This window comes from Oncorhynchus nerka, linkage group LG5, assembly GCF_034236695.1.
Source record: "Oncorhynchus nerka isolate Pitt River linkage group LG5, Oner_Uvic_2.0, whole genome shotgun sequence".
Taxonomy (NCBI): domain Eukaryota; kingdom Metazoa; phylum Chordata; class Actinopteri; order Salmoniformes; family Salmonidae; genus Oncorhynchus; species Oncorhynchus nerka.
Genome location: NC_088400.1, coordinates 53,664,796 through 53,686,324, shown reverse-complemented (window position 1 = coordinate 53,686,324; position 21,529 = coordinate 53,664,796). Strand labels below are relative to the sequence as shown.

Here is a 21,529-nt window from a genome sequence, read left to right as displayed (position 1 = left end):
GGGTTACCTGAGGACAGTGTGTTGACTGGAAGGACAAACTATTTGGAAGTGACCCATCTCAACATTTCTGATATGCCCTCAGAGAGTGTTACAGGTGGACAATAGTATCTCTCCAATCCCAGAAAGCCTCCACTAACAGGACATTGCTGTTTCCCCACCTTAGATTAATCATTTAGTGAGAATTTCTCTGGTCACAAATGACACATGAATGCTTGAGGATTAACAAAGGTTTTTAATAAAAGGACAAACCTCAAATGTGCTGTATGTAATTACACTAAGCAGAGCAAACATTTAGATATCCATCTCATTTTATATGTTTTGATCAACTCAAACTTTGCACATATTTACATTGTATTGGAATGACGGGCAAGTACTTTACACCACCGATTAAGTTGTACTTTAAAGTATTCTTACATAAGTTGTTTTTTGGGGTATCTGTACTATTACTTCACTACATTCCTATAGAAAATATTGTACTTTTTATTCCATACATTTTCCCTTCCAACCAAAAACTCATTACATTTTGAACGCTGAGCAGGATAGAGAAAAAAAGTGAAATTCACACACTTATCAAGAGAACAAGTGGTCATCCCTACTGCCTATGCTCTGGCGGTCTCACTAAACACATGCATCTTTTGTAAATAAATGTCTGACTGTTGGAGTGTGCCCCTGGCTATCCTTATGAATTTGAATTTATACTTTTACTTTTGATACTTAAGTATATTTGAGCAATTACATTTACAACCCAAATAGTTTTAGACTTAGTCAAGTATAATTTTACTGGGTGACTTATTTGAGTAACTTTCTATTAAGGTATCTTTATTACTACTCAACTATGACAATTGGGTACTTTTTCCACCATTGCTGGCCAAAAATACATAGGAAATATGAGAGGCAGAATTTGGGGGCCTGTCTTTGACAAGGGGAATGCTGGACCAGAGTGTCTGTCCACCTCAGAGTTGAATAACCAACCTCTTCCGGACTTGTTTCTTTTGCACCATCTCCATGGAAACTGTGGCATCATACAAAGGCACTGGGTCCTCTAGCTGGGGCCTGCATAAGACAGAGGGCAATGTGAGCGCTGTCCACCAGGATAAACAAACTCAAACATACCAATATCAAACATACAGTATAACCATGCTTACTCAAACATATTTTTCACCCCTCTTTCGTGATATCCAAATTGATAGTAACAGTGTTGTCCCATTGCTGCAACTCCCATACAGACTCGGGAGGCAAAGAGCCATGCGTCCTCCAAACACGACCCTGCCAAGCCGCACTGCTTCTTGACACACTGCTCGCTTAACCTGGAAGCCAGCTGCATCAATGTGTCGGAGAAAACACCGTACAGCTGGCAACCGAAGTCAGCGTGCATGCACCCAGCCCGCCACAAGGAGTCGATAGAGTGCGATGTGTCAAGGACATCCTGGCCCGGCCAAACCCTCCCCCAACGATGCTGGGCCAATTGTGCGCCACCTCATGGGTCTCCCGGTCATGGCCAGCTGCGACACAGCCTGGGATCGAACCCAGTCTGTAGTGGCGCCTCAAGGACTGCAATGCAGTACCTTACACCGCTGTGCCACTCGGGAGGCCCTTGCTTATTCACACTTGCACTGCACATACACACTCATTATTGCAGTTCTGCTGTACCTTAAGGTCCCAGTGGAAAGCTTCTCCACTATATCCTTCATGATGTCTGAAAAGGAGCATGTAAGGTTAACATGTAACACAATAGCAATTATAAGGGGTTGGGCATTGCTAATATATCAGATTTTCATTTTAATATGTTTGTTTCATCTCAATGAATTAGAGTTAGATTTTAAATTCCTGCCCCCTCCAGAGGCTGACCCAGAGGGGCTGGGTAGGCTAAAGGATACGGAGGTACCTCCCCTGGCGGGCACTGGATGCCCCCCACACCTCCTCGTTGAGGAAGGACAGGGAGGCGGCCTTCAGGAAGAGGCTGCGACTATCTGGAGGGTCCAGCTAAGAAACAGAAGAGACGAGCTCAGATTAAATCCCAAACAAAAGATGTTGTGTACTTACTTGAGCAAATCCACTTGCAGGTCAATGGGAAGACTGCGATAAATACAGTTGAAGTTCACATACACTTAGGTCGGAGTAATTAAAACTCATTTTTCAACCACTCCACTAATTTCTTGTTAACAAACTAAAGTTTTGGCAAGTCGGTTAAGGACATCTACTTTGTAAATGACAAGTAATTTTTCCAACAATTGTTTACAGACAGATTTCACTGTATCATAATTCCACTGGGTCAGAAGTTTACATACACTAAATTGACTGCATTTAAACAGCTTGGAAAATTCCAGAAAAGTATGTCATGGCTTTAGAAACTTCTGATAGCCTAATTGACATCATTTGAGTCAATTGGAGGTGTACCTGTGGATGCATTTCAAGGCCTACCTTCAAACTCGATGCCTCTTTGCTCGACATGGGAAACTCAAAAGAAACAGTAAGACCTCAGGATTTTTTTTTTGTAGACCTCCGCAAGTCTGGTTCATCCTTGGGAGCAATTTCCAAACTCCTGAAGATACCACATTCATCTGTACAAACAATAGTACGCAAGTATAAACACCATGGGACCACGCAGCCGTCATACCGCTCAGGAAGGAGACGCGTGGTGTCTCCTAGGTATTAGCGTACTTTGGTGCGAAAAGTGCAAATCAATCCCAGAACGACAGCAAAGGACCTTGTGAAGATGCTGGAGGAAACAGGTACAAAAGTATCTATATCCACAGTAAAACGAGTTCTATATCGACATAACCTGAAAGGCCACTCGGCAAGGAAGAAGCCACTGCTCCAAAACTGCCATAAAAAAAGCCAGAATACGGTTTGCAACTGCACATGGGGACAAAGATTGTAGTTTTTGGTGAAATGTCCTCTGGTCTGATTAAACAAAAATAGAACTGTTTGGCTATAATGACCATCTTATGTTCGGAAGAAAAAGGGAGAGGCTTGCAAGCCAAGAAACACCATCTCAACTGTGAAGCATGGGGTGGCAGCATCATGTTGTGGGGGTGCTTTGCTGCAGGAGAGACTGGTACACTTCACAAAATAGATGGCATTATGAGGATGGAAAATTATGTGGATATTGAAGCAACATCAAGACATCAGTCAGGAAGTTAAAGCTTGGTCTTCCAAATGGACTATGACCCCAAGCATACTTCCAAAGTTGTGGCAAAATAGCTTAAGAACAAGAAAGTCGAGGTATTGGAGTGGCCATCACAAAAGCTGAAATAAATCCTTCTCTCTAATATTATTCTGACATTTCACAATCTTAAAATAAAGTGGTGATCCTAACTGACCTAAGAAAATGAATTTTTACTAGGATTAAATGTCAGGAATTGTGAAAAAAGGAGTTTAAATGTATTGGGCTAAGGTTTATGTAAACTTCCGACTTCAACTGTACACATTATTAAAGGAAACACAATTAACCCAGATCTCTTCACTCCTCCCAACATAACATTGGCAGTGTGCAAGATCTGTTTTTTTGCAGTATGTTTAACTTCTCATAAAGCACACATTAACAAGCTGTAACAAACAAGCAACATTTCAATCACCCATTGTATGTATGAGTGTGACAAGTAGTGATGAATAAATCTTGTCATATGATGACTAGTGGAACTGAACTGCCAAATGGCTGCTCTAATCCAACACGAATGGATGGAATACTTGACTGCAGTCTACCTGCAGGTTTTGCTCAGTTGTAACCCAGTGACCTCCGACCCCGAGCAGGGTGATGATGTCATGCTTGTAGGGCAGAAGACACCTGGCCTCTGGCTCCTCCTCATGCAATCTCACTGGAGGAACACACACATCACCACAATAACTTCAAAAGACACCTCTTAAGCTTGTGTCAGGGGTATAAAAACAACAGGGCACAACAGTGACTCCATTTTCCTTCTATTCCTGTTACAAAGCTTTACCGTTGTGTTAAAATACAAAATCACAGAAGCACACACTCACAGCACTACGATTCATGTTAGACAAAGCTAGCTAGCATAATGGATAACAACAACCTATGGCCCTACATTGGCTTCTTACCTCCAGAGTCAATGACAATGTCCACCCCTAGACCACCGGTCTCTTCCAAACAGGAATCCACCAGGTCCACCTTGGTATCCCACACACCTATCACTCTGGCTAGACACAGGACAGGGAAATCCCTTATGAAGGCTACATGCCAAACAGTGTGCAAACAATAAATAAGCATTTTTGGTACTCCATTTCCATTGACCTGCAAGGGGACACACACACACACGACTTACTTAGAAGAGACTCTCGCACTCCTAGAACGCGTGATTTGAGTCAAAGGAGTGACAGAGGTAAGAGTGGAGAATGAGAGAGGAAACAGAGAGCATAGACTAGGATTAAATACTACGGGACAGTTTCCCTGTGAAGTTCCATCTAGCATGCTTTTCAGTCCGGGACTGCTTAACCTGTGTCTGAGAAACCAGCCCTGTGTGTTGCTGTCAGAACTTTACTACCTTATTTTTCATGATGAGAGTAGTTTAGGTAACTGATAGTAACACTGTCTCCTCACATCCATTATTACCCGGCTGCATCAATTTACAATCCTCAACTTCCAACACATTCTCTACTGTGACACCACTTGTCTATTCACACACACACACACACACGTTGGCCCCCTCCCTGTTCTCACCGACGCTGGGCCGAAGCTGCTCCAGGAACTTCTGGTCTTCGGAGGACAGAGCTGACGCCAGTACTTTAACCCCATGGTAGTGGGCCAGCTGGATGGACAGAACTCCAAAGGGCTGAAAGGCATAAACACAGCCAAAATAGCAGTTAGTAGTCTTATTCTCTTAAAGACAATTGTGTGCTACTATTAAGATTCTTTGCTGCCATCTTCTTGTGATGTCCAATTATGGATTTCTACAGTCCCATTGAATGCTCAGATGAGGGGCCACTATGGGGAAATACCTACACTGGCTCCGTCCAGCACCAGCAGTGTGTGCCCGGATGCCATACGGGCTAGGGTATGGAGAGCTGTATAGGCCCGGAGTCCATCCCGAATAGCCCCTGCCACCTCCACCCATCTCAACTTCTCTGGCTTCTGCACTGGTGAACGAACACAAAAGTCACTAATTTATTGCAAGAAGAAACAATTACTTAATTTGTACCAACAAATCCCTTTATTCCTTTGTTAATTTGTACCAACAAATGCGATAGATGTACTCTTGTTCAACACTTGGATTTTGGACGTGTGCAACATACCAAGATGATTCTCGTTGATGACGACGGCTTCGCACAAACCAGACATCGCTGTATCCAAGGGCAGAATTCCTGTCATGTGAAAGAAGGGAAAAGCAAAGCCTAGATAAATACACCATGGTCATATCCTAAAAATGATAAATGGGAAGGGTCTTTCAATAGGTTATCGGGAACATTGCCGATGACAATGTCAGAATCATCAAAATAAGGGGATGTTTTGAAGCTCTATGATTTATCCTTATGTAGCGGGTTCAGATCCCACCTGTAACATTTACCTACAACTTCATCATCAGGTTGGAAAAAGGTCACCTTAGGCCCAACTGAAGACAGAACAAAAATATTGCAAACAATTAAAGGTTTGTTCCAAAAATATAGTACGTTGTGAAATTAAATGTACTAAACATCAAAGTCATAAACAAGGTCAATTACAATCCATGAAGTAGATATCCTGTTTACCTTGGAGGACGATCCCAACAATCTCCCTCCCTACTGGCACCAGGTCCCTTTGCAACTTTAGATCCTCATGTAGCTAACCAGAGGACAGAGGGTAAGGAAATGTGACAAGTAGCCCATACATGATGTGTGGTCAGGTAAGGTAGGCCTGTTCTACAGCAACCCTGACCAAAAGCAACATATACTTTGGTCCCCAATTTTTGTTTTTTCAGATAAAACAGGTCTGATACTGATTTTAAGCAGCATATTGAAAGTGACAACAGTAAGTCTTGTCCATTATGACTGAGACAGTAGGGCTATTGCTAGGTCTATAGTTAAACATTGACAATACAATGAGTATAACACACATTTACACTTACTTTTAAATCCAGTGGACTAAGGGCACATGCCTTCACTTGCACTTTAACCTGGTTGCTACCGAGGGCACTGGGTACATTCTGTGACATGTTGAAAAGACAATCAGTGAGTTTGTCAGAAAGCCAACTATGAGCCTTCCTGCTAAAAGTGTTGGCATGCTAGACTAAAGCGATAGCTACATTATTATGCGGGGCACTCACCGTTTCCTGGATGACAAATTTCGCCTCTGCAGCAGTTTCACCCACTTTACAGTAAAGCCCTTTCATGGTGGAAAAACTGTCAATAGGCAGGTGCAATTAGAGCAACTGACGCCAGTTGGCAATTCTTTGTTTAACTGTGCATTGAAAGTAGAAACTGTTAAATCATGTCAATGAGTATGCATATATCTTACAAAACAAATACATGTAATATTGGACATATGATATTAGCTAACGGTCTTCGGTTAAAAGAAAATGGGCAGAAAAATAGTTAACGTCCGCTAACTACGTGCATCAACAAATATTTGTATGGTTTCCTATAAATCCTACGTACGCCCAAAAATGTTGATACCGCGAGATTGGTTTAAGCTGCCCATTCTATTTTTTGTTTTATCGCATTCACAGAATTCATTGTCAATCAATGATTATGGTCCAATGGGGCACCTCCATCAAATTTTTCCTATTTGTGATTAGTACAATTTTACGTCGATCATATTATATCGTTCGCTGATTGGCTCGATATTGCAGATACTCAGAAAACTCAACATCTCGCGGTAGTACCCCATTTTCCAATTTGCGTAGCCTTACGGCGGGCCCTTGGTGGAAGGGAATTTGCAATTACAGGGGAAATATCTCGCTAAATCGACCGTTGCAGGGGAATTAATTCATTTTTATCTTATAAGTAACACACAGTTCCTTAGCTTATCAATTATTTAAAAATGGAAAACGAACGATGAGGTAAGAAAAATATGTTAATCAATCAGTAAAAATGTGGAAGAATTGCTGGCTAGCCTAGCTAGCTGGTAACAGTGGCTAGTAGGGGGCAGTCAAGACGGAGGGTAGGAAATCGCTGCACTGCACTTATCAGCCCATTTCGTGTTATTAGCTAGCTAACCAGTCATATGCCATTGTATGCATTTTAGTGTATGATATTTCCAAGGTTCCTTACTTTAGCCAACCAAGTTAATTTGTGTTGAATGTGAAGTTAAGCAAGCTACCTAACGTTAGTTAGCAATTATTTACATTAACGTTAGTTAGCAACTAACGTTAGACGGATTAATCAGACTGTAATGCACAATGAATTGCTAACGTTAAATTATGTACAGGCTGAAACGTTTGTGTGCAAAATCGGGTAAGTGTTCCTTACAAGACAGAATGTTGAATATTTCAATTTACTCTACCGGTTGTCTCTCTCGGTTCGTCTTTCCCTTCAGCTGCTCTTAATTTGAGACGAATTATCCACAATAAATTGTTTACCCGACTAGAGAGCAAGTAGGTAGTTACATATGTTATTATATTGTTGGGTTCGGCACCGAGGTAATAAAGGTGGTTTTATTGGATATTATCTCGTCAATAGATATTGAACCAAGCATTCAGAATATAACATGTGCATTGTGGCATGCATGCTCAATAGCTATTGATGAGAGAGAACTGAATATCTAATGTAAAACTAATTTGACCTAGGTGCGTAACTGGACCATATACCTACCTACTGTTAAAAAGTTGGATAAACAATACTTTCCTGTGGATATTGTGTGTCAAATTTCGAGCATCTGGACAAGGACAAACTGCACAGACAACCGGTAGAGTAAGTTTCAACGCAATTTTCTTTTGCAACATTCTGGCTTTTAAGGAACATTTAACAAGATTTTTCACACGAATGTGTCAGACTGTATATACCAATTAATTGTGTATTACAGCCTGACTAATCAGACTAGCTAGCAGCCAATCATGTAAGCCAACGGCTAGCAGACTGACTAGCTAACGACGGTCCATTGACAGTTAGCTTGCTACCTATGTATGCTTTAATTTTAATATTTTGCTTCGCTTCAATAGGAATGTCATGGCCATAGCTTTCTATTTGCAATAGAAAAGAAGGCTTTGGACCTAGCCATATCTAATTTGCTAGTTAGCTATTGCCAAAAGCTGGGTTGTGCCCTTGCCCTGACATCATTAGTCTTGCACAGGTTGGATTATTTTGTTTCTTTTGTTTAGCTAATGAAATTAATATCCCTCAAAAACGTGTCTACTCTAGGATATTTCTGTCTGACATCTCACCATGCCACTAGCATGCATTTGTGTGTGTTTGTCAGAGGGAGACCTGCAGAGGAAGAGTGAGTGAGTGTTTTTTAACAGCCATGTTTGGCATTGCCTCACACACACCCAGTAGCCCCACCTAAACCAAGCTCCACTGTCTGAATCTAGAAGCCATGCTTGGCTGTCAAGAAAGATCTAATAAATTATTAATGTGCATTGAACTTTGTTGCTGTCAATGACACCCTACCCCAACTTATCTTGATTTCAGGGGCATGAAGGAAGTGACATGCTTTGATTTTGGTCACAAGGCCATAGCATAGAGTGCCTTTTGCCACCACAGTTTCACTTTCCAGCGCTATTGCCTGCTGAGTTTTGGCTGACTTGTAGGAGACCCACTGTGCTGCTCTGGTGCACATTTTTAGTGTTAGCATGCTAATTCAGTTATTTGGTTTTCTGCTTTGGCGTCTTAACAGCAAAGGCTGGGGGAACTGCTTTGCTGGACTTGCATCTCCCTCTCAAATGGGGCTTTGGATTTTTCTGTTTATCAGCTTTATTCAAGACTATAGATTACGACTGGGCGGTATACTGTATTTGACTATATACCGGTATTGATGCATGGACCATTTGGGGTTTTTACTTTACCTTCTATAACGGTATTTGATTTGTTAAATGTGATTTGCCTTGACTAACCTCCATTTTTATAGTTTAAACCACTACGACCGTAGGCCGTCATTGTAAATAAGAATTTGTTCTTAACTGACTTGCCTAGTTAAATAAAGGTTAAATAAAAATAACTTGAGTCATCCCTCCACTCTCTCCATTCCTTTTTCCACACAGACCTTCTATTAAGAAATCCACAAGCGTTCTAAAATGACACTTAGTTTATTTTTCTTACATCTGCAAACAGCTAGTTTGTTTTTCCTTACCATTTTTTAGCTAAATCATGTTAGCTGCTAATGCTAATAACTAGTTAGCTGGTTAGCTAGCTAGCTATTAAAAATACTTTGGTTCCTACCCTGTCACAATAACTCCTCCCTGACATTTTCATTTGTTGTCTATCAAACAACACTGTATTTAAAGTGCCCACTAATATTTATATTCCATGGGAGGACGGCTCATAATAATGTCTGGGATGGAGTATAATGGCTGGAATGGCGTGAATGGTATCAAACATGTTTGCAGCCATTATTATGAGTTGTCCTCCCCTCAGCAGCCTCCACTGTTATATTCTAAATATAGAATTAGAATAAACATTCTATTTCCATGATTCCAAATGTTCATCCAAGTGTGTTGATCTAAATCGCAAGTCAAATCACAATTGCAACATTTGGTGACAAATAAGTTCTCCATTTTTTTGGGGCCCATATTGTGCAGCCATGTGAGGAAATGCAGAAAATGATTAAAGTGCAGTAAATTTTTTTGGTTGAATTGAATAGTATAAAACATTCAGAATGAAGTGACCCATTGAAATCACTTAGAATGTATGCTGCCACCCGAGGGGCACGTACTACTCATAAAGCAAATTTCTAAACATAAAATACTGTCATACTGAGAGAGAAAAAACTGATATGATCATTTGGCCATATCGCCGAGCACTACTATGGAGTCATGGCAAGAAAACAGCCAGCGCAATGTTCTGTGTTAAGAAATGCAGTCTTGTTGACGGTAGGTAGATTCACTATACACATAGTATTGACTTGGCTTTTGAACTGGGAATTTTCCCTTAGGACTGAACATGGTGTGGTTATTGCAGAGGGTATTCCAGACTTTTCATAGCGCAGGGAAAACGGCCCACCAAACCTAATCGTTTCTGCGTTTTTACATTAACCTTTGACTGAGCTGATATGCATCGGGGCTTATGGGCTGACTGATAGGCAGTGGGATGTGTGTGTGTGCGCATGCATGTGAGGAGAGAGCTTTGGCTGCACAGTTGCAGATACTGCAGCGCTCCTATCTATCGCTCCTGGGTTGCTCAGCTACAGGGCAACCTTGACTTGACATTGGCTGGAGCATGGCGTTTCAGGTCCTCGACAGGAAAGTGTCACATTAAATTCCCACCAGCAATCCACACAGTCAACTGCAGTGCATTTTTTCCCCCCAGTATATTTAGTTATACTGCCAAAGCAACATGATATAGGTTACAGCTAGATCAAATCAAATTTTATTTGTCACATACACATGGTTAGCAGATGTTAATGCGAGTGTAGCGAAATGCTTGTGCTTCTAGTTCCGACAATGCAGTGATAACCAACAAGTAATCTAACTAACAATTCCAAAACTACTGTCTTATACACAGTGTAAGGGGATAAAGAATATGTACATAAGGATATATGAATGAGTGATGGTACAGAGCAGCATACAGTAGATGGTATCGAGTACAGTATATACATATGGGATGAGTATGTAGACAAAGTAAACAAAGTGGCATAGTTAAAGTGGCTAGTGATACATGTATTACATAAGGATGCAGTCGATGATGTAGAGTACAGTATATACGTATGCATATGAGATGAATAATGTAGGGTAAGTAACATTATATAAGGTAGCATTGTTTAAAGTGGCTAGTGATATATTTACATCATTTCCCATTATTAAAGTGGCTGGAGTTGGGTCAGTGTCAATGACAGTGTGTTGGCAGCAGCCACTCAATGTTAGTGGTGGCTGTTTAACAGTCTGATGGCCTCGAGATAGAAGCTGTTTTTCAGTCTCTCGGTCCCAGCTTTGATGCACCTGTACTGACCTCGCCTTCTGGATGATAGCGGGGTGAACAGGCAGTGGTTCGGGTGGTTGATGTCCTTGATGATCTTTATGGCCTTCCTGTAACATCGGGTGGTGTAGGTGTCCTGGAGGGCAGGTAGTTTGCCCCCGGTGATGCGTTGTGCAGACCTCACTACCCTCTGGAGAGCCTTACGGTTGAGGGCGGAGCAGTTGCCGTACCAGGCGGTGATACAGCCCGCCAGGATGCTCTCGATTGTGCATCTGTAGAAGTTTGTGAGTGCTTTTGGTGACAAGCCGAATTTCTTCAGCCTCCTGAGGTTGAAGAGGCGCTGCTGCGCCTTCTTCACGACGCTGTCAGTGTGAGTGGACCAATTCAGTTTGTCTGTGATGTGTATGCCGAGGAACTTAAAACTTGCTACCCTCTCCACTACTGTTCCATCGATGTGGATAGGGGGGTGTTCCCTCTGCTGTTTCCTGAAGTCCACAATCATCTCCTTAGTTTTGTTGACGTTGAGTGTGAGGTTATTTTCCTGACACCACACTCCGAGGGCCCTCACCTCCTCCCTGTAGGCCGTCTCGTCGTTGTTGGTAATCAAGCCTACCACTGTTGTGTCGTCCGCAAACTTGATGATTGAGTTGGAGGCGTGCGTGGCCACGCAGTCGTGGGTGAACAGGGAGTACAGGAGAGGGCTCAGAACGCATCCTTGTGGGGCCCCCGTGTTGAGGATCAGCGGGGAGGAGAAGTTGTTGCCTACCCTCACCACCTGGGGGCGGCCCGTCAGGAAGTCCAGTACCCAGTTGCACAGGGCGGGGTCGAGACCCAGGGTCTCGAGCTTGATGACGAGCTTGGAGGGTACTATGGTGTTGAATGCCGAGCTGTAGTCGATGAACAGCATTCTCACATAGGTATTCCTCTTGTCCAGGTGGGTTAGGGCAGTGTGCAGTGTGGTTGAGATTGCATCGTCTGTGGACCTATTTGGGCGGTAAGCAAATTGGAGTGGGTCTAGGGTGTCAGGTAGGGTGGAGGTGATATGGTCCTTGACTAGTCTCTCAAAGCACTTCATGATGACGGAAGTGAGTGCTACGGGCGGTAGTCGTTTAGCTCAGTTACCTTAGCTTTCTTGGGAACAGGAACAATGGTGGCCCTCTTGAAGCATGTGGGAACAGCAGACTGGTATAGGGATTGATTGAATATGTCCGTAAACACACCGGCCAGCTGGTCTGCGCATGCTCTGAGGGCGCGGCTGGGGATGCCGTCTGGGCCTGCAGCCTTGCGAGGGTTAACACGTTTAAATGTCTTACTCACCTCGGCTGCAGTGAAGGAGAGACCGCATGTTTTCGTTGCAGGCCGTGTCAGTGGCACTGTATTGTCCTCAAAGCGGGCAAAAAAGTTATTTAGTCTGCCTGGGAGCAAGACATCCTGGTCCGTGACTGGGCTGGATTTCTTCCTGTAGTCCGTGATTGACTGTAGACCCTGCCACATGCCTCTTGTGTCTGAGCCGTTGAATTGAGATTCTACTTTGTCTCTGTACTGACGCTTAGCTTGTTTAATAGCCTTGCGGAGGGAATAGCTGCACTGTTTGTATTCGGTCATGTTGCCAGACACCTTGCCCTGATTAAAAGCAGTGGTTCGCGCTTTCAGTTTCGCGCGAATGCTGCCATCAATCCACGGTTTCTGGTTAGGGAATGTTTTTATCGTTGCTATGGGAACGACATCTTCAACGCACGTTCTAATGAACTCGCACACCGAATCAGCGTATTCGTCAATATTTTTATCTGACGCAATACGAAACATGTCCCAGTCCACGTGATGGAAGCAGTCTTGGAGTGTGGAGTCAGCTTGGTCTGACCAGCGTTGGACAGACCTCAGCGTGGGAGCCTCTTGTTTAAGTTTCTGCCTGTAGGCAGGGATCAACAAAATGGAGTCGTGGTCAGCTTTTCCGAAAGGGGTCGGGGCAGGGCCTTATATGCGTCGCGGAAGTTAGAGTAACAATGATCCAAGGTTTTACCACCCCTGGTTGCGCAATCGATATGCTGATAAAATTTAGGGAGTCTTGTTTTCAGATATGTTTCAAAGAAGCAGGCAATGCCCTTGTCCTGGCGTACACCATAGACACTGTTGCTAACCTAGTGCCCCGTTCCCCACCTTAACCTTTTGACCCTTGACCAGTGAACCAGAGCTGCCCTTTGGGGACCAGACTGCCAATTGGTTGCACAGCATTCACTGCAGGACCTGTGGGCCCGAGATTGACAAGCCATCTGATAGTTAGATGGTTGTATGATGGTTTCTTAAACACCAACTCCCCTTTATCCAAGGTCATGTTAGTTTGATGAGCGATAATTCTGATGTTGGTGCTGCAGTTGGGAGTAGGATTCCCTCAAATACTGTCTGCATGCAGTTTGGATCTCTCTTGGAGATGGTGGAAATAACTGTGTGTGTGTTGCACAGTTCGCACCTCTGTACAGTGCATTCGGAAAGTATTCAAACCCTTTGACTTTTGCCACATTTTGTTACGTTACAGCCTTATTCTAAAATGTATTAAATCGACCCCCCCCCAATCTACACACAATACCCCATAATTACATTTTTGCTCAATTATATATGTATATTTTTTTTTTTTTAACTGAAAAATCACCTTTTAAATAAGTATTCAGACCCTTTACTCAGTACTTTATTGAAGCACCTTTTATCAGCAATTACAGCCTCGAGTCTTCTTGGGTGTGACGCTACAAGCTTACACCTGTATTTGGGGAGTTTCTCCCATTCTTCTCTTCAGATCCTTTCAAGATCTGTCAGTGTTGGATGGGGAGCGTTGCTGCACAGCTATTTAAGGCTCTCCAGAGATGTTTGATGGGGTTCAAGTCCGGGCTCTGGCTGGGTCACTCAAGGACATTCAGATACTTGTCCCGAAGCCACTCCCACGTTGTGTTGGCTGTGTGCTTAGGGTTGTTGTCCTGTTGGAAGGTGTACCTTCACCCCAGTCTGAGGTCCTGAGTGCTCTGGAGTAGGTTTTCATCAAGGATCTCTCTGTACTTTAGGTGCTTTTTGGAAAACTCAAAGCGGGCTGTCGTACCTTTTACTGAGGAGTGGCTTCCATCTGGTCGCTCTAGCACAAAGGCCTGATTGGTGGAGTGTTGCAGAGATGGTTGTCCTTCTCAAAGGCTCTCCCATCTCCACAGAGGAACTCTAGAGCTCTGTCAGTGACCATCGGGTTCTTGGTCACCTCCCGGACCAAGGCCCTTCTCCCCCGATTGCTCAGTTTGGCCGGGTGGCCAGCTCTAGGAAGAGTGACACCTCCTTTTTATTCCTTTCTTCAGCCGATCCAAATGGGCCCGTGTCTGTGCGACTTGGATCACTTCGTATGTCTGTGTTTTGCTAGCTTTTTCTCCTACACTTTTTTGTTTGGATTTTTCACAATGCTTTTTTTGCCGCCATTATTATTCTTCTGAGCAGCTTAAGGACACTATAAAAGTCACTTGATGACGTAAACAGCATCCCCACCTGTGCAGGGATTTTTCTGACATAGGCAGCACGCCCAAGGGTTTCTAAGTCCAAACTGAACATTTCCAAACTATGAAGTATTGATTTTGTTATTAAGTTTGAGCACAAGAACACAGCATTAGCCATGGCATATTTTCCTGCAATTATATGCATTATCTTTAAAACTGCAAAGTTTTCTCAGCTCCATGGCAGAATATATAGAATCCTTGGAAATTTGCTTTAAAACTGCAACATTGTCTCTGTTTCATGGAGAAATTCCTAGAACTGCAAGAAATTAGCTTGAATGCTAAAATGGCTAAATCATTTTTTAAAAATTAATCCGTGCCGACAGTGCCAATAATAGTTTTTTGTGTGTAAAATAATCTATTATTATTTTTAAATCTAATTTGACCAACATAATACATTTAATTGATATGATTACAAATCTGTTTTCACATCAATAAATGGCTTCATTATTATGCTACTTAACATGATTTACATAATTTAAGAGTCCATGGAAGTTTTTGAAGGTCAACTTGTTTTTTGGAGTCCAGCGTTTTGAATTATTTTTAATTCCGTTTTGATTTGTTTAAAAATTGTTTGAGGTGACAAGTTGTTTTATAGTCAATACATTTTTGTCTTCCAAATCTTATTGTTCACAATGCAGTCCACCATACATCTTTAGTATTGTCATCCATTTGAGTATCAAAAACACAGTGAAAGACAGTCTTGCAATTTATACATACATCAAAATCAATTATTCTCATCAGGTACCATATTTATTTAGTTCTGTAGCAGTTCAATAAAATATGTTTTAAACTCATCACTACAATTTGGCATTGCCACGTCCCCTGCCACACCCACCACCTAAGCCTCTTTTTGATCCTGAAAAAAACACTCCTGTGCCATTAGTCAGCCCCACTTGGTGCTGTTCACTTTAACTAGTAGGGTGGTGACCTATTTTTTTCCACGACGAAAACACAAAGTAGGCCACCTATTTGGTCCTTTTTAAAAACCTGTTGTATGTCAAATATTGTGGGCTATAGCTTGGAAAATAAATAAATGTGACTCTGAATGACAACATAATGATGTTTCCTTCCAATATTAGGGCTGTTTTTCTAAATAAGGTAAATCCGGTTTGTTTTGTTTCCTTGCCATGATATTAATGAGGATCGTGTTACTGGTAGGGTCTCGGCCCTAATATTTAGGCCATATCAAATCAGATTATGTCACATGCGCCAAATACAACAGGTATTTGTTGACCTTAGAGTAAAATGCTTACTTACAAGCACCTAACCAACAATGCAGAGTAAAGAAAAAGTTTGAAAAATGTCAAATGAAAGGAAAAATGGTAAAACAATTAAAATAACAATACCGAGGCTATATTAAAGGGGTACCGGTACCGAGTAAATGTGCAGGGGTATAGGGTAATTGAGGTAATATGTACATGTAGATAGGGGTTAAGTGACCATGCAGCGAATGTGAAGGAATGTGTGTAGTGTCAATATGTGTGTGTTTTGTGTGGACTCAATATGCTTGTGTGTAGTATGTGGTTAGTCCAGTGAGTGTACATGGAGCCTGTGCAAGAGAGTCGGTGCAAAAACCTACAATAAATTAGAATAAAATAAGGCGGTCAATGCAAATGGTCCAGTTAGCCATTTGATTAACTGTTTAGTAGTCTTATGGCTTTGGGGTAGAAGCTGTTAAGAAGCCTTTTGGTCCCAGGCATGCCGTTCCGGTACCTCTTACCGTGCAGGAGCAGATAGGACAGTCATTGACTTGGGTGGCTTGATTCTTTAACAATATTTAGGGCCTAGCCCTAATACATTTACATTTACATTTAAGTCATTTAGCAGACGCTCTTATCCAGAGCGACTTACAAATTGGTGCGTTCACCTTAAGACATCCAGTGGAACAGCCACTTTACAATAGTGCATCTAAATATTTTAAGGGGGGTGAGAAGGATTACTTTATCCTATCCTAGGTTCAATAGGTTCACAGTCCCTCTACTTAGCCACTGTTGTCCTCCGGTGTGGCACTGCTGTTGACGTCAACATTACAGGCAAGAATGTGATAACAGTAGCGGCACAGGACTTTCACACCAGAGTGTGTCTAGGTGAGGGTGAGAGGGACGTGAAGTGGGGTCTATTATTACCCCTCACACTGTCCCGTCACCCCATGCCCCACTTAAGACGGAGAACAAAAACACATCGACTTCCAGTTCCACATAGGGTTGCAAAGGGTCGAAAACTTTACGGTAAATTTCCAGAATTATTTTCTGGGAATTTTCCATGGCAAGTTAATTTTGCTTAAATTATCTAAAAACAGGGAACCTTTTTTGCGGGATACACATAAGGAAATTCTAGTTCTTGTGGAATATTTTGGTTAAACTATCCTAAATTAAATGGAAATGCAACCCTCTGCATGCACAGTGTATTCTTCCGTCACATGTGCAGTCAGTGCACTCTTCCATCACATGTACAGTTGATTCTCAAGATCTTGCATACAAATGAGATGCTATTGAGCCCACACTACTACACTGTCTGAGCCAAGGACTACATGCTTTCTGGTAAGTTTTGATTACAATACTGGGTGGGGTGAATATATTTCATGACATGAGTTAACTAGTAAATAGTAGCCTACAGCAAATCAAACTTGTGAACAATTTCTGCAAGTTAGTTTTTGCTACCATGTGGGTTTTAGCTTGCTTGAGTGGTAATTCACCTGTTTCCATTCATGTTTCATTTGAAAACATTTATCCTACACGTAAGTTGTTTACTCCATTTATCTGTACATGGAATTGTATTTTTCCTTTTACTATTCTTTTTCTAATCTTCACAGGAAAATGCCACGGGCACTATCTGATGTGTGGAGACATTTCACTGCTGCTGATGTAGAAGGAAAAGCTGTGTACATTTGCAAATACTGTGCCAAATCATATGTGAAGAATGTAACAAAGATGCAGAATCATCTGGCCAAGTACATAAAGTTCCCTCAGCGCTCTCAACACGCAACCTCTGACAAAAGACCCTCTACTTTTATTCAAGGTGAAAATGATGAATCAGACACCTTATCGATAGCAACAGATGCATGGTCCTCCTGGAATCAGACGTTTTTTTTTACTCAATGGAGGAACATAGTCAGAGAAATGTTGATAAATGTCTTGCTCAAGCTGTGTATGCAACTGGTTCACCTCTTGATGCTCACAGGCAATGTGTATTTTAAGAGATTTCTGAATGTTCTTTGCCAAGCATACACCCCTCCAACCAGACATGCTTTATCTACTAATTTGCTGTTCAACAGAGTTCAAGTGAAGGTCAAGCAAATCATAGAGAAAGCAGACTGTATTGCAATTATCTCTGATGGTTGGTTGAATGTTCATGGGCAAGGAATAATGAACTACATCATCTCCACCTACTCAACCAGTATTCTAAAAGAGCACAGACACACAGGTCTCTACATTACAGATTAGCTGAAGGCAGTCATCAATAACCTTGGACCACAGAAGGTATTTGCACTGGTGACAGACAATGCTGCGAACAAGAAGACTGCTTGGTCTAAAGTGGAGCAGTCCTACCCTCATGTCACACCCATTGACTGTGTTGCTCGTTCTTTGAATCTGCTCCTCAAGGACATAATGGCACTGAAAACAATGGATACACTCGACAAGAGAGCCAAGGAAATGGTTCGGTATGTGAAGGGTCATCAAGTTATAGCAGCAATCTACCTCACCAAGCAAAGTGAGAAGAATAAGAGCACCACATTGAAGCTGCCCAGCGACACCCGTTGGGTGGGTGTTGTCATCATGTATGACAGCCTCCTGGAGGGGAAGGAGTCTCTCCAAGAAATGGCCATATCACAGTCTGCTGATATGGACAGCCCCATCAAGAGGATCCTCCTGCATAATGTATTTTGCGAGAGTGTGGTAAGCAGCCTGAAATTCCTGAAAGCTATAGCAGTAGCCATTGCACGGATTGAGGGAGACAATGCCATCCTGTCTGATGTTCAGACTCTGCTTGCATATGTAAGAGAATAAATCTGTAGTGCCCTGCCCACTTCACTATTGCTCCAAGCAGAGGAAACTGCAGTTCTGACATACATCAAAAAGTATGTAGCCCATACACGCCGCAGCGTACATGTTGGACCCCAAGTATGCTGGCAAGAGCATCCTGTCTGGTGCAGAGATCAACAAGGCCTATGGTGTCATCACTACTGTGTCTCGCCACATTGGCCTGGATGAGGGCAAGGTTCTTGGCAGTCTGGCGAAGTACACTTCCAAGCAAGGGCTTTGGGATGGAAATGCAATATGGCAGTGTGCCAACATATCTCATTAGCCAACTGGTGGAAGGGACTTTGTGGATCTGAGGCTCTTTCCCCTGTTGCCTCCATCATCCTCCAAATCCCACCAACATCAGCTGCCTCAGAGCGCAACTGGTCCTTGTTCGGGAACACGCACGCAACAGGCTGACCAATACAAGGGTTGAAAAATTGGTGGCCATCAGGGAAAATTTGAGGCTTTTTGAGCCTGACAACGAGCCATCTTCAACAAGGTTGGAAAGTGACAGTGAAGATGAAGCCTCAGAGTCTGATGTTCAAGAGGTGGACATTGAGAAGGTCCAGGGAGAAGACACGGAAGGAAGCCTGAGAGGAAGACCGTCTAGAAACTAAAGCTTTGGTTATCATTTTACAGATGTTAAATGTTTTTGGGAGATGTGATGATCATTCAATATTCTTTCTTTTGTTGCTCAGTGAAATCATCCCATGTGAAGAGTCAACTCATTTGATTAAAGTTCAATTCGTAACAAAATGGTTGTTTTTTATTTCTATTGGAAGGATTATAATTTGCAATTATGTCTACTTATGATAAAAGTTGTTTCTGTTTCCATATGATATGGTAAATATATCCAATGCAAAAAAACATTTAAATGGTATTAAAATTCATTCTCATATTTTCCCATTAATTCCCACTGAAAGTTTCCACCTCTGAATATTCCCCAAAATGTATAACCCTAGTAACAAATATGTTTTGTTCACCATCTTAATTCCCTCATCCACTTAATGAAGAGGGAAGAATTGGCCCAAAGAGTAATGCCCAGGATTTATTGCTTTGTCTGGTTGGTTGGTGTGTATCAGGGCTGTATTTAACTCCCCCCTTGAGATAACATGGTCAGCTCATACTCAGAGAAAGCCTGACTAACTTAGTGTACTCAGGGCTTAGTGGACTCACATCTGCTCTGGCAGGCCCAATGAGAGGGCCTTGACCCATGTCACCCTAAAGCACTGGTGTTAGTTACTAATCCATTATGCATACATACAGTGCCTTCAGAAGGTATTAACACCCCTTGACTTTTTCCAAGTTTTGTTGTGTTACCAGCTTGTTGGATTTTTTTTTTGGCAATGTCAGTAGAATTATGTTTATCGGCATTTTTTTAAATGAAAAGCTGAAATGTCTCGTCAATAACTATTCAACCCCTTTGTTATAGTAATTCTAAATGGGTTCATGAGTAAAACGTTGCTCAACAAGTTTCATAATAAGTTGCATGGACTCACTCTATGCAATAGTGTTTACCTAATGTACCCCACATATAATAATCTGTAAGGGTCTCTCAGTCAAGCAGTGAATTTCAAACACCAATTCAACCAAATCAAATGTTCTTAGTCACATGTGCCTGAATACAACAGGTGTTTATTTTTTTATTTCACCTTTATTTAACCAGGTAGGCAAGTTGAGAACAAGTTCTCATTTACAATTGCGACCTGGCCAAGATAAAGCAAAGCAGTTCGACACACAACGACACAGAGTTACACATGGAGTAAAACAAACATACAGTCAATAATACAGTATAAACAAGTCTATATACGATGTGAGCAAATGAGGTGAGATAAGGGAGGTAAAGGCAAAAAGGCCATGGTGTCAAAGTAAATACAATATAGCAAGTAAAACACTGGAATGGTAGATTTGCAGTGGAAGAATGTGCAAAGTAGAAATAAAAATAATGGGGTGAAAAATAAATACAGTAGGGAAAGAGGTAGTTGTTTGGGCTAAGTTATAGGTGGGCTATGTGCAGTAATCTGAGCTGCTCTGACAGTCGGTGCTTAAAGCTAGTGAGGGAGATAAGTGTTTCCAGTTTGAGATTTTTGTAGTTCGTTCCAGTCATTGGCAGCAGAGAACTGGAAGGAGAGGTGGCCAAAGAAAGAATTGGTTTTGGGGGTGACCAGAGAGATATACCTGCTGGACCGCGTGCTACAGGTGGGTGATGCTATGGTGACCAGCGAGCTGAGATAAGGGAGGACTTTACCTAGCAGGGTCTTGTAGATGACATGGGTTTGGCGACGAGTATGAAGCGAGGGCCAGCCAACGAGAGCGTACAGGTCGCAATGGTGGGTAGTATATGGGGCTTTGGTGACAAAACGGATTGCACTGTGATAGACTGCATCCAATTTGTTGAGTAGGGTATTTGATTCTATTTTGTAAATGACATCGCTGAAGTCGAGGATTGGTAGGATGGTCAGTTTTACAAGGGTATGTTTGGCAGCATGAGTGAAGGATGCTTTGTTGTGAAATAGGAAGCCAATTCTAGATTTAACTTTGGATTGGAGATGTTTGATGTGGGTCTGGAAGGAGAGTTTACAGTCTAACCAGACACCTAGATATTTGTAGTTGTCCACGTATTCTAAGTCAGAGCCGTCCAGAGTAGTGATGTTGGACAGGCGGGCAGGTGCAGGCAGTGATCGGTTGAAGAGCATGCATTTAGTTGTACTTGTATTTAAGAGCAATTGGAGGCCACGGAAGGAGAGTTGTATGGCATTGAAGCTTGCCTGGAGGGTTGTTAACAGTGTCCAAAGAAGGGCCAGAAGTATACAGAATGGTATCGTCTGCGTAGAGGTGGATCAGAGACTCACCAGCAGCAAGAGCGACATCATTGATATATACAGAGAAGAGAGTCGGTCCAAGAATTTAACCCTGTGGCACCCCCATAGAGACTGCCAGAGGTCCGGACAGTGTAGGTGTAGGTAGACCTTACAGTGAAATGGT

The 21,529-nt window shown here is 42.3% G+C and overlaps 2 protein-coding genes across 6 annotated transcripts in view; one reads left to right on the top strand and one right to left on the bottom strand.

The window, feature by feature from the left end:
- Positions 1-212: 212 nt before the first annotated feature.
- Positions 213-6,586, bottom strand: LOC115129633 (quinone oxidoreductase-like protein 1). Of its 2 annotated transcripts, XM_029660217.2 has the most exons (13): positions 6,261-6,586; positions 6,063-6,140; positions 5,707-5,779; positions 5,526-5,570; positions 5,254-5,322; positions 4,964-5,097; positions 4,682-4,793; positions 4,287-4,307; positions 4,063-4,161; positions 3,706-3,818; positions 1,878-1,983; positions 1,651-1,696; positions 213-1,053 (listed from the first exon to the last, which is right to left on the bottom strand). In XM_029660217.2, the coding sequence occupies exons 1-13, from the start codon at positions 6,324-6,326 to the stop codon at positions 954-956; spliced, it is 1,062 nt and encodes a 353-aa protein (XP_029516077.2). In that variant the 5' UTR covers positions 6,327-6,586; the 3' UTR covers positions 213-953. The 2 variants fall into 2 exon arrangements, with proteins under 2 accessions (XP_029516077.2, XP_029516078.1); XM_029660218.2 differs by lacking the exon at positions 4,287-4,307 and having other exon boundaries at positions 6,261-6,585.
- Positions 6,587-6,825: 239 nt separating this feature from the next.
- The window catches only part of LOC115129631 (intersectin-1-like), a 73,137-nt gene continuing 58,433 nt past the window's right edge, over positions 6,826-21,529 (top strand). The window contains exons 1-2 of one of the 4 annotated variants that reach the window (XM_065018739.1): positions 16,478-17,062; positions 17,335-17,540. The gene's annotated coding sequence lies outside the window, so the exon portion shown is untranslated. Of the gene's footprint in view, positions 6,996-16,477; positions 17,541-20,721; positions 20,744-21,529 lie in introns of those variants that run through there. The other 3 variants (XM_029660215.2, XM_065018738.1, XM_065018740.1) reach the window with 3 other exon arrangements.

Coding starts and splice junctions, on each gene's coding strand:
- LOC115129633 (XM_029660217.2), bottom strand. CDS start 6,326: ATGAAAGGGCTTTACTGTAAAGTGGGTGAAACTGCTGCAGAGGCGAAA. Junction 5,780..6,062: donor TTAGTCCACTGGATTTAAAA/GTAAGTGTAAAT, acceptor TCCTCTGGTTAG/CTACATGAGGATCTAAAGTT. Junction 5,098..5,253: donor CATCAACGAGAATCATCTTG/GTATGTTGCACA, acceptor TTCGTTCACCAG/TGCAGAAGCCAGAGAAGTTG.